This window comes from Polyodon spathula, chromosome 11 (assembly GCF_017654505.1).
Source record: "Polyodon spathula isolate WHYD16114869_AA chromosome 11, ASM1765450v1, whole genome shotgun sequence".
Taxonomy (NCBI): Eukaryota; Metazoa; Chordata; class Actinopteri; order Acipenseriformes; family Polyodontidae; genus Polyodon; species Polyodon spathula.
This window is the reverse complement of record NC_054544.1, coordinates 23,202,283-23,215,736: the sequence shown is the minus strand read 5'-3', so window position 1 is coordinate 23,215,736 and position 13,454 is coordinate 23,202,283. Positions and strand designations below refer to the sequence as shown.

General features: G+C 37.6%; 1 protein-coding gene across 1 annotated transcript in view; it reads left to right on the top strand.

Annotated features, from left to right (window-relative positions):
- The window catches only part of LOC121323590 (aryl hydrocarbon receptor-like), a 110,792-nt gene extending 103,674 nt beyond the window's left edge, over nt 1–7,118 (top strand). The window contains exons 8-11 of the mRNA XM_041264730.1: nt 202–311; nt 532–673; nt 927–2,880; nt 5,740–7,118. Coding sequence (XP_041120664.1) covers nt 202–311; nt 532–673; nt 927–2,880; nt 5,740–5,850 — 2,317 coding nt within the window. The 3' untranslated portion in view covers nt 5,851–7,118. The remainder of the gene's footprint in view (nt 1–201; nt 312–531; nt 674–926; nt 2,881–5,739) is intronic.
- The last annotated feature ends 6,336 nt before the right edge of the window (nt 7,119–13,454 follow it).

Genomic DNA, 13,454 nt, shown 5'->3' with positions numbered 1-13,454 from the left:
CTGGCAATTCCTGCAATTTATTTGTACATGAATGTGTTTAGGTACTTGAAAGCACATATGAATGCCCAAAGGTCGTTTTGATCAAACCGAAGTAAGAAAAAAGTTTCTATGTCGCTTAGGCATTTGGAAACAAACAATATGTAAAAAGAAGCCTCCGTTTCCTTTCTGATGTTAAAAATGTTTTTTTGTTTCACCTTTTAGAGGGAAGGTGGTCCTGGGTTACACAGACACTGAGCTCTGCATGAGAGGCACCGGGTATCAGTTTATTCACGCAGCCGATATGATGCACTGTGCAGACAACCATGTCAGAAGTACGTTAAAGTTTCCTCTCACAGTCTGAATGGCCTGTAAACAGAAGGGGTTCATGCTTAAGAGATTTTAAGAGCCTTGAGACAATCATTTCAGCTTATTCTTTGTTTTTTGTAACAATTTCAGTTAATATGACATAATTGTGAATTAACCACCACAGTTGTGCATTATGGAATTCTATTTAAGCTCTTTTTTATAATTATTAATTTAATTGTATTGCAGTGATTAAAACAGGAGAAAGCGGCCTCACAGTATTCAGACTACTGACCAAGAGTGGAAGCTGGGTTTGGGTCCAGGCAAATGCTCGCCTTATTTATAAGGGAGGAAGGCCAGATTTCATCGTTGCCCGACAAAGAGCCTTGACGTAAGTAGTTTCCTTCAACTTTTATTATTTTTTTCTGCATGAAAACCATTCACAATAATGTGATTCAGTGAAAGCTTTCCTAAAGCATGGCAGCCGTTTGTGTCCTGCTTGGACTAGCTCACACTCACTTGTCTTCTATAGCCTCCTTCTAATCTCTCTCTCACTCTTTCTCACTCTGAACTGCTCCCTGTTAATACAGAAGCACAGTATGTATTTTTGTAACATGCAATAACTGTATTTTTATATTTTCCAGAAACGAAGAAGGGGAGGAGCACTTGCGTCAGCGGACACTGCAGCTTCCCTTCCATTTCGCCACTGGAGAGGCGGTCCTTTACGAAACCGGTTCTACTGGGGATTTCTCTAATGTCTTTCCAGCCATAAGCAAGAAGGGCGCCGAACCGAAGAGCATCGACCCCAACTCTCTTCTGGGCGCCATGCTGAAGCAAGACCAGGCCATCTACGTGTCACATGCGGCCTCCGAGCCCCAGTACTCCCTCGATAAAGCCATGGATGACACCATGATAGTGAATGTCCTGGGTGACCCGTGGATTCCAGGAAGCCACAGACAGAATGCAAACATCAAGCAGGAAAGTGAGACTTTGGCCATGATGGACGTTTTGGAGAAGCTTTTCAATGGAAATGACCTCCAAGGTGTTGATGGGCTGGAGCTAAAGCACTGGGAGGAAACCTTGCTCAAGATGGATATCAACAACAGTGAAATGTCCATAGAGCTCAATGATATCCTTAATAACGACATCTTCTCCTATGTTGAGGATGCCTTGTTCAAAGAGCAATGCAAACCCAAGAACAACGGCAAAGAGAACGGTCAGTCTTCTATCAACTCCCTGGCCAGCCAGATGGATTCCATGGGAGTTGTTCAGCCAGATTTATTTGAAGGCCAACTTCTGAATGGCTTTATTGCCCAGTTTGGCAATCAAACTTGCTCACAGCTGTCGCAAGGTCGAACCCTAGAGGACTTCCAGGAGCCGCCCTTGCAATCCTTTCAGGCCACCCAGATGGATCTAAACCAGCAGTTGGTATCAGCCCATCAGATAAGCACCCAGCCTAACCAAGTTGGAATGGGTAAGCCCAATCTGGCAGGCTTCCAAGGCTTTCTGCAGGCTGGTCCTCAAAACCACATAGGACTGAATGTCTCAAACGATATACAGCCCAGGCTTCAACAGCAGTCGTCTGCCAATCTGAACACCCCAAATTCCTTCATTCACTTCAGCTCCCAAGACAACATTGAGCTCAATGTTAACAATCAGCTGCAGTTTGACCGGACGCTGACTGGACCCTGTACACAGAACCACATGGGACACAGCTTGCAGGAGAGCACAGTTAGCTCCCGGGGCTTGTCTAACCATGGGCAACCACAGATACTCCAGAATAACGTGGGCAGCTTCTCTCAAAATCAAATAAGACCAAACCCTCAGGCCAACATGAGCCAGCCCAACCCACTGACTCTCCAAAGCCCACTTCAGAAGTCCCAGCTGATGTCAGCACAGCAGCTACTGAATCCTATTGCTTCTACCGAGGATAGTCAATGGGTTACTTCCGTATCCAACACTAACTACACCCAGAACCTTCAGCAGGTGCCCCAGAACCCTTTGATGATGAACCAACTACCAAAACAGCACCACCATCCAGCAGATCTAGTGCAGAAAATGCAACAGTTGCAACCACAAACGGTGATCCAAAATGGACAGCTGTACCCCACCGAGCCACAACAGGAAAGACAAGTGGGTGTTCACCCTACAGTGTCTTATAGCCAAACCCAAGGACTTCAAAGCATCCCCCAAATAAGTTCTCTGTTGGCTGGGAGCAATCCGTTTCAACAATGTGGGTTGGGATTCGGAGCCCAACAAATAAGCAAGGTCTATCAGACCCCTGTGGGGTCAGCAGGCCTCCCTTCGACAAGCAGCTGCATGTTTGAGAACAATTCCTCTCCCCCGATGAAAAAGGTGCAGTTCAGCAGCATGGAACACTCTACCCCTTCTTGCCGTAACATAAAGCCGTCCCCCAACCAAAGCCCCCTCCAGGCATCTTGCTACTACCAGACAAAGCCTAGCGAACCCATAGCGGGCACTACAGTCATTGCTCAGGAAGACATCAGCATCAGCCCTCCATCATGCCAGTTCCAGCCTGGCTTTCCTCCTGTGATTCTCCTGGAGCAGTGCTTTATAAACTGCAATGGGCAGACTCCGGTAACTCAAAGCTTATGTTAAATGTTAAAAAGCAAGGTATCTCTAGTTGGCATTAGAGTCCCTTATTGTTTTTTTTCCCCTGACTTTTCACTGAGATTGTGGTGAGGTGAACCCGGTTTTCCAGTGCCAAAGCTCACTTTGATGGAAGAGCAGTACAGTACTTGATTTTCATGCCCAGTTCACTTCCTTCTTGTGTTACACGAAACAGGACCCCAACTGTCCCCACATATTTCTTATAAATAAATCGTAAGGTTTAGATGGGGTTCCATTGTGAGCCTCTGTTTTGTAGAATGTGCACAGGCAACTTTTTTAAGAGTAAACAACTGCAATAGCACAAAACTAACAAAAATCAACTTGTTTGCCCTAAGGAGCAGGTTAATTATTGTTCAGTGTAATTTCTGGCTAATACTGTTAACATTGGGACAGATTCTTTACACCAAAGTGAAAATATTAGTTTTCAAAGGTAGACAAATGATCAGAAATAACCTTCAATTAATGCCTAAATGAAACCCCTATTGTGCTTATCTCAAGTTTTGTAACTTTAGTAAAAAAGCTTAGGAATAAATCTTTGAAAAGCAGCCCCATTATTTGAAAATGTCCCTTTGAAAACAATGGATGAGAAACAATATTATCACAAAAGCAATCAGGGAGTTGTTCACAAATAGCATCTGATTTTGAAGTGAACATTCTTTTAAATGAATGAAGTAAAGCAGTGTAACAAATTATGTAAAGACAACACGAAACAAAGCCCTTTGAACTTTATGTACAGCTATAATTTGTAACACAGTCATTAAAGCAATTAAATGAAAGCAATCACATTTTAAAGAAAAGTGCGTTTTGGATGAAACCCAGCAATGACCATTTAATTATCAGGAGATTATGGTTTACCAAATCAAAGGACCCAGAGACATCCTGGAATCAGGGACACTGCCACATGGCTTCTGTCCCTGGATATAGCCACGTCATGTAGCACTTCAAAGAGTGCCAGCAGTGTGTTTTGTTTTTTTTTTCTTCTGAATCTTAAACCTTTGGAAAATAAAATGGAGTGATTCATTTTTTAAGAACGTAAAATAACCCCTATTTTATTCCGAAAGAGGACAAACAAATACAAAAAATTGCAGGAAATAACTTTGTGATTTAATTCTTTTAAAACTAATCGTCTACTTATAAAAATAAATTTGTAACATTCACTAGACATTTTCTCCTTAAAAAAAATAAACAAACAGGATTTAATTACTGACTGGTGTAAATGCTTTGAAAGCTTTTTCAAAGCTTTTTACACCATCATTTTTTAAAGGTTAAAGAAAAACGCCCTTGGCTGTGGTAATGTCACGGTGTCAGTTGCAGGAACATCACTGTACAGAATCAGTGGGGACAGAAAAGACAGCTTCAGGCCCTGTGGGTCAGTCTTCAAACCCCCTCACTTCAGAAACTCATCACAGACTTCAACACAAAGCCCCCTTTAGACATTTCAGATTGCATTTGAATATAATCCAATAATCCCTTGAATGTATACAAATGTTATCATGAGGACCCCAACTAAAGGTTTAAACTTCTAGGAATAAACGTTTAAACTTCAACATATTTTGGGATGTTGGTAACCAATAAGATAACTCATATTAAGAAGCACTCCCAATATATTTTATAATAAATGACTACAATATGAATTGGTATAAAACTACATGTGTCCTAATGTGTATATGGAATAAACTATTAAGAAATACATAATACTGTATTCCTCCGAATTTAACACACTTCAAACAATCTTTTGCTTCTCAAAAATAGCCTGCATCTTAAATTAAAGTATAGTACAGTGATGTATGCATTCATCAACAAAAGACGTGATTACCAGACTACACAAGCAGTAACGTGACTTACTGCTGAGAAAAGACGAACCAAAACGTTACTGCCCGATCTCGAATTATCCTTGACATACAGACAGCCATTTTCAAATAAGCGTCACCAACTTCCTGAGGAATTCAAACATTCACATGCATGTTTACTTAATTAAATCTGTCTGCTTAACATAAAAAGAACAGTCCTACAGGTACCACAGTAGCAGGCGCAGTTTACACTGCCTTGGTTTCTGATCACATCATCAATTCCAGATTGATGGAAATATCCAGTCTGCTTTAAATTTTTTTTAAGAAAATTGGCTTAATCACACTGCCATTCTCATATTCACTTTGACAGCTGACACATTCTTTCCCTTGTTCAGCACTTCTTAACCTGTGCTGCATACTAGTCTGTCAGAGGGCAGGATCACTCACTGTATGCCACATTCTTTTTGGTGGAAGTACTTTTGGTGATCTAACCAAAACCACCAATAAAGCCAAAATAAATTCCACGCCAAAATATCCCATTATACGTTATGTCAAAGAAAATATTAAAGGAAGGTTGGTGTTTCTTATGCGTTTCACTCAAAACAGGACACTAGGGCATCCGGGCTTGTTAATTTCTGCCACCCGGACACAGATGCCAATTCCTGGACTGTTCAGGTCAAACCCGGACAGATGGCAACCCTAACTGTAATGCTCTGTTTGGCAGCAGATGGCCGCAAACTGCATATGTGTAATTGAGGCATATTTTTAAATGCATATATGTATTTGATGTTTTATTTTTTCCTCAAATTGAGGGTGGTAAATTTGGTCTGCGTCTTTAAATTTGAGGGTGTCTTAAGTTCGAAGGAATATGGTATTAAGTAAATAACCTTACACTATACTATACAGACACTACTATGTACATGCTCAGACCAACATCTATATTTCATATGCATATTACTGATAATGTTTAACACTGTAACTTTAAATTACTATTTCTGTGAGTCCCTCAACTGTCTTTCTTTCTTTGTATCTTTAGCAACCAGGCCATCCAATGGAAGAAAATGGAGAGTTACCCTATACTGCACTTCCTAACGGAAACACATATTTTCCAAATCATTCTGGACAAGCCAACTGCTGTGATTATTAGATGGGTATCACTGTATTTTAGAACACAAAAAATAACAACAACAAAAAACAGCAGCACACAGCCATCTGAAATCGACAGTTGCCTTATGAAATTATTATTATTATTGGTTGTTTTCCTTTTTGATGTGGACAGAAAGATTTCTCTTTTTTGGGGGGACAAAATTCTGCTAAATCCAAAAGGGATACTTAGATGTCATTTCCAAGTATTTGAAAGGAGTCCAGCATGTTGATTTTGTTATAGTCTAAAGTTTTTGGTGTAAGAAAAGCCATCTGAAGAAAACAAATCTTTTGTCAATGTGGCTGGATGAACTAATGCTGGCGTGACCTTGGTGATGTTCATACTCAAAACGGACTGGATTAATTCTATAATCTCATTCTGCTGAATGAAAACAGCTTCGCGTAGGGTATGTATTCGTCTCAGCGTTCTGTAAAACCTATGGTAGGGTCAAAATACCCTAGCAATAACAAAGGGTTCAAACACCAGAATGACCTTTATTGCAGAAAAGTTTGGAGGAAACCCAAAAACAGGATTTCATGTGAATGTAGCCCCTGTTCCCATATAGCTAATCATATTAATCTCAATGCTATTATAACTGTATCCTGTGGGTTCTTCATCTTGATTTGTTTATACAAAAAAGCACACCCTATTTATGCATTTTGTATGCATTTTATTGAAATTATTAACCTGTGCCCTTGAGCCATAGAAACTCTATTGTATGGTATTTTCTTCTTGTTGTGTGAGTGAGCGTGTGTTTTTGTGTACGTGCTCTCAGTAAAGAAGGAGGCACCCCGACCAAACATTAAAAATGCAAAACCCCTTGGATTCAAAGACCAGGGAAAATCATGTTTTCTTTAAAAAAAAAAAAATGCAATTTTTCTTTTAAACTTTAAAGAGCAATGCGTCCAATTTAGTGATGCTTTTAGCTTTGCATTTTTAAAATCTTGATTATGAAAGAATGTGAATTTTTAAATATCATATTTTTCTAGCTGTGGAACTGACATTATCTAACAAAACACAGCTTCTGTAGAAGGTCGGGCTGTTTGTTTCCTGGCTGCTGGAATCATGGGAAGGTGATTGGATGGGAGTTGCAAAGAATGCTGGACAATGAAGTTCTCATTTCCCTTTGAAAGAAGCAAGCAATTGATTATTGTGTATTGTTTTTGAGGAGATGAGTTTAATGCAGGTTACAACAGATTTATGTATTTATTTATTGCATTTATATTGTGCTTTTTATACAAAAGTAGCTCAAAGCACTGTACAGTACATAGCAGAGAAAAAGAACAAACCACAATACAATTGTGTAGCATGTCACACATACAACTGCCACAATCAGCCCATTTAAATAACAGTATACACATAATAAAAGCAGCAATTTTAAAGTTACATTAAAAGCCAATAAGATAAGAAATCCATTTTATAAAAGTGCTTTTTTAGTCTCGACTTGAAAACTATAACAATGTAATGATAGATGTACACTATATAATAAGATTATATACCCTAATAATCTGTTGTAACATAGATCATTGGCCCAGGATAGTCTTTGCCGGGAATACCATTAATGTACACAAATGAGACAGCTAGTATATGTACAGGTAATGCAAACAGTGGATTTTAGCTGGACAGTGATTTGTAGTTCGGGCTTTGAAATGGGAATTGCATTTTTAATGTAACTGACTTTATAGAACACCTGTAAAGCTAATACACCAAAGCAAATATTTTGTAGGTTTTCTCTGTTGTGTTTTGTTTTTTGTGAAGGTAGCTAAAGGTTGTGCTCTGCAGTTACACAGAGATGTAAAATGGCAGCTATTTAAAAAGTGCTTTACACTACAGAGCAGAAGATTCACCTGGGCTAGTGTTAATGGATTGGATGTAAACGATGGGAGGGCTAAACGTATAAAAAGCTGGTGAAAACAAATGTGACAACCAGAAATATGAACGGATTACTTAAGCCTAGAATCTAGAATCGGATTACTATATCTAGAAAGACACTGCCTGTGAAAGGATACAGTATGAGTTGAAGAGTCATGCCTCAAATGCTTTCAGGGAGGATTGATTACTGATACCTGTTGGTCAGTCAATAGCAAGTTAAGCAAACTATAAATAAGAATGAAAAATATCTTGCGGTAATCTTTTCGCTGCCCTGCCCGCGTCATTACTCTATGTAAATCTGAAAGCATTTTACAACAACTTAAAATAATCATTAATCATTCCATCCCATTTCTCTCTCCACTGTTGTACATATCTCTGTAACAACTTCAATATAATCTCATTTATTTTGGTATTTACTTAATGGACTAACTGAACAGACTCCACAGCACATGTATGCAGGGTCAGATCGTTCAGATTCATAACCTGGTACTTTGTGGAACATTGATGCTGGCAGAGTTCTTTTGACAGACAATTACACAGTGCAGTAATTCTGATATAACCTGGAATTTAACCACATAACTTATTTTAATCTCTAAGAAAGATGTCATAAGATATTGAAGATATTTTATTTGTATTAAAAAATATAAATAAATAAAATATTGACATTAGATTTGCAGCAATACTATACTGGTATTACTATTTGGCTTCATATTTTTTCCAGAGGTTGTGTTTCTTGCCATAGTTTGAAGGAATAAGTCTATACTTGGCCTTTTTTTCATAATTCAAACATTAACTTAAATTAAGTACATAAAGCATGAATGCAAATAAGCAAAGACTAATTCCCAAATAATGTTTTTGAAGATGTAATATAATGTATAGTTTACTGGTTTTCTTAATATCCAGGGTGAAATTTCCTTTTTCTTTCATTAGTAAAGTATATAAAAATATTACACCACAACTGTAAAAAAAAAAACAATGTATTGTATACCATTTATACAGTCTAATGTATTTTTTTAATTTTTTTTTTAATACTGGCATTAATGTATTAATGAAAGGTATCAATGAAAGCAACCCTATTGAATTGTTTATTTATTAAACTGGAAGGACATACCGAAATGTCTCTCCAATAGCAGACAGATGCAAAAAAACATAAAAAGGACAATTAAATTGTAAAAATAAAAATTACAGCAAATCCCATTCTACTGATAATCATGGACTAAAGTTGGTAAACTTCTAGAAAAGGATGAACTTTGTAAAAATAAGGATATAAGTTTGAACATGCAGGCATTTCTGACAGTAATATGATGCTCGTGACAATCGTAAAAAAAATCAATATCCCTTTGGATTTTAATATTGGACCGTTGCCCATGTTAACCAATGTACATTATCAACAGTTATAATTCAGTAATTATTTTCAGAATTTTACTCCAAATTTGACCAATTCAAACAAGGGAAAAAATTATTTGCGGCATTATGTAAACACCCAAATAATAAGTGTTTCTAAGGGCTGTATTATTATTTCCTAAAACACCTTTAGATTCTGGCGCAATCTGGTACCAATATAAAATGCAATAAATAAATATATATATATATATAAAAAAAAGAAAAAAAAAACGAATTGAACTGGCTTTTGCTGCTTTGAGTATATTGACTTTTTTCTCAACCTATATTGTTTTCATTTTCACCCTTTTTTGCATATTATAAATGAAATAATAATTGATACATTCACAGGGAATTGTATGTAGAGCCTGTGCACAACGAAATGCCCCTGCCAGAAAGCAGGCAGCTGTCGTGCATGGCAGTGTTCATAAGCAAATTTATGTATAAATCGATAGTTATTTTCCTTAAATATTATCTTATGTCACTGATTATTTTGGATCTATCACAGTCTAAGTGAAAACACCATTGAGGCAGCTATTTTAAATTGATATAATTTTCTAGATGTCTGAAGTCATGGCAGTAACAGCTGATAAGAGAAGCTTTAGGAAAAAGAGTTTAAGAATAAAGAGAGGGGCCCTTATAATGTATACCAGTTATTACACAGATTATGAACAGTGAATTGTATTTTATTCCATACTAATAGAATCACACACCTTACTGTTAAAAATACAATTTGATCTATTTGGGTGTTGAATGAATTCATCTTGTGAGTAAAACATGTCACATGTCATGTCATATATATAGTATTTTTGCCGTTGTCTTATGCTTTTCACATGGTTATACTATACATTTGCCATAGTTTGCCATGTTTTTTAATATGCTTTACCATACATGTACCTCACTGTAATTTACAAAGCTTGCTTGTGCTTTACCATGCTAACTGCTCTTTATTACACGTTGCTGTGATTTTACTGTAATAAACTCTTATAAGGGTTCATTGTCCTTACTAATGTAATATTTGTGTGCCACCCACTGAAAATAACACTTGTGATACCACCACAACCTACCATTCATGACAGTGATTATCTTTATAATTTTGCAATATAAGTTCAATTCAATTCATCCATCTGGTCTGGCTTCAACCAAACACTGTTAGCTGCTGAAGGATATTTGATTTGGTCTTTTAGTTTGTTTCTCTTTGGGTATCCAGGGTCTCCTCATTGAAATTCATTATCCATGTATTATGTACAGCTTATTATTGTTTTGGTTTTTTTAAATGTTTTTTATTAATATTTTCTTTTTTTGGCACTTAGCAGTTAAATTGTTATTGCCCTGCACTTATCTGATTATTTAGTAGTTTTCAGCACACTGCATATTCATCTGCTTGCTTTATAAAGGAAAAGAAAAGAAAAATGTTTTGTAGCTTTTTGCTTTATTTGATCTATTAAAAAAAAAAAAAAAAAAAACTGTAGTTTTGCTCTTTAATGTCACGTAATGTTTCGTCCTGATATTATTAAAGATGTTTTTAATAAATAATTTCATATGCTTCTGTGTTGTGGAAATGTGGTAGCAAGTTTGATGCAACTTTGGAATGTGCATGGAAAACAAATGAGTGAAGATGGATTAATACATTTCATTTAACAGAATACCCCAATTTCTTTACAAACCAGGTGAAGATGGTAACACTTATTTTTTGCAACCTTAGGTGTCAGACACAGTCATTGCACCAAACGATGCTCTCTGCAAAGGTCTCAAATGTGCAGTTTTGAAAGAAACAAATGTTACAGCAAACACTTTCATTTTAGAAGATGAAATCTGGTACTGTACTGGGCTAAAGAAGGTTTCAATTTGCTGCTACTGCTTTACTTCCTAAGTCATTAAACTCTTATTTCAGGGCCACAGCTGCAAAGCATGTCAGTCAATTGGAGAATGACAGGAAAGAAGGTGTTTAATGGCTTGGGGACCTTTTTAGTTTATATATGAAATGACAATGGGAGTGCAAGACTACCTGAAAGCAAAGATGGCAAACAGAGATTTAACCTGGTGTGGAACCTTTTATCATGTTTATACACTGAAATCCATGTTTGCTACAACATGTGTTTCTTTCAAAACTGCACAGTTGAGACCTATGTAGCTTATATAAATGCACGACAGAAGATTTATTAAATTATTTTGTTAGCTTCAATGACTTGTGATTAATCCTGGACCATTTTACCAAGGGTAACGTTACTATTGGTAGCTCAAGATTAGTGCTAACCGGGGTCTGTGGAACCAGCCAACAGATTCAGCAATTCAGATTAAACAGAAGGTCAAATACAAACCGATCATGTAATTCAAGTTACATACATTTGAACCTGTGTTCTACTATTCAGCACCCCTAATGTTTACATACATACACCAACATATCATCACAAAGCAAAAATCAAAGCAGTAATTCCAATGGAAATATAGTCTTAGAATTTAGCGTACCAAAAATGCCATTCATTATAATCCTGTGGCCAATAAAACCGCAGTGTTTATTAACTCTATTCACACCTTTTCAGGATACTCTCCTGATCAATGTGATATGTTAATATCGCTATTATGATTACTTATGCTTAGTGGTGGGACGAACATGTTTCATTCAGAACATTCATTCAGATATTCGTTTGGAAATTTTGAAAAAGCCATTAAATGAAAAAAGTTATTTTAAGTGGAAAGATACTAAAAAAATCTGAAAAACAACAACAAAAAAACACTTGCATATACTATTGACATTACGACAGTACTTCAGGCCTTTTCGTACTTAACAAATACCAACCAATAAAGAAGTTTTTTTTAAGAAACTGAATTACATCCACGACTTCTGCACTTAGACGGCCTGCTTCTTTGTAACGGAAAACCATCTCTGACGGAGTCAATGTTACCGGTATGCATAACATTACCCTTGCAAATTGGGACACAGAAAAGCGGGTCTTCTGTGACAGATAGTTTGGGTTCTTGCAAAAAAATACTGTACTCAGATCGGTCGTCCACGGTGTACGGTTCCTCATCTACGTCCTCAAATAAACTGCTGTAGTCGTGTTTTGCTTTCTGTTGGCCACGGCGGGTCTTTTCTGTGGTAATTGCGTCAGTGTTGCTGACAGAACAATGTCGATGTTGCCTCACTTCTCAAATCCAAAACAGCACCTGAAATCCCAGGTAGAGCAGTATTTACCAGCTCTGGGTTGCATGCATGTAATCTTGACTCAATTTTCTCTTTTTTTTTTTTTTTTTTTTTGAACATCAGAAAGAAACTTAAGCTTTTTAAATCGGTGCTCGAGAGCAACTGTTAGCACTTGCACAGAGGTTGCACAGAGGTTGGATTGATATTGTTAAGGAAACGATTCTCCAGGTCAGTTTTGATCAAAGTTTTTGTCAGGGCTAGTCGACGAAACACAGAGAATGGGAGGTGCCTACTTGAAGACCCCATAGATGTACACTACTTAGCTCAAGCCAGATGGTTGTCATGCTGATGCGCTGGGAGACTGCATTGTGGTTGATCCCCGGAGACAGCATCGCAGCCATTGTGTGTGCTGATGTCCAGGGGAGGCAAAATAAGCTGATCCCTGGAGCCTGCATTACACTTCAGCCATCAACACCAGGAAGAAGGATATTTGCATCATCAGATGGAAAGAAACACAAATGGTCACATTAGTTTAATGTAAAGCTACATCTTAGTTGGTGCTTATCTTGGCAAGAGCTGAGTTCAAATCAGCATGAAGTTTTAACATCTACGCTCATGTAATGGAAATCATGAAGATCTGGATACGTCCAGTAACTGCTGTGAATAGTGCAGCTGGCAACAAGGGAAAGACCTTGTGACAACATGGAGAGACAGCTGATAGTAGGAAAGAGACCCCATTGGGGCTGGCAAGGGCTAGCTACCCTTGTCAGCAGTATCCAGCTCTGTGTTTACAAAGGTAAACAGAATGCTGGAGACACCCGCCCAAGGCTTCAAAGAAATTAAAGAGAAAAATACCCCTAGAGTTTGAGCTGGAGAGATATTTGGAGGCAACACCGATAGATTCAAAAAGGCAGGATCCTATGTCAATTCCTTCCGACATCCCACCTATCAATCCACCAGAATACCAAATGGAGGACTGTGCACCTAAGTGGAAAGAAGTAGAGCATGCTGTGAAAAAAGCAAGGGTGTCATCATCTCGAGGGCCTAATGGAGTTCATGGGAAAAACAGGTTGTACCAACAGCATGGCACCAAGCAGGTGGAGTCTTTATACCAAAGTTTTGCCTATTAAATGTAGCAAGTTTGTGAATAAAAGATGTTTATGAACTTCCAATTTAGGAAGGGGTTTAGCTAAATGCGCTGTATGTGCGA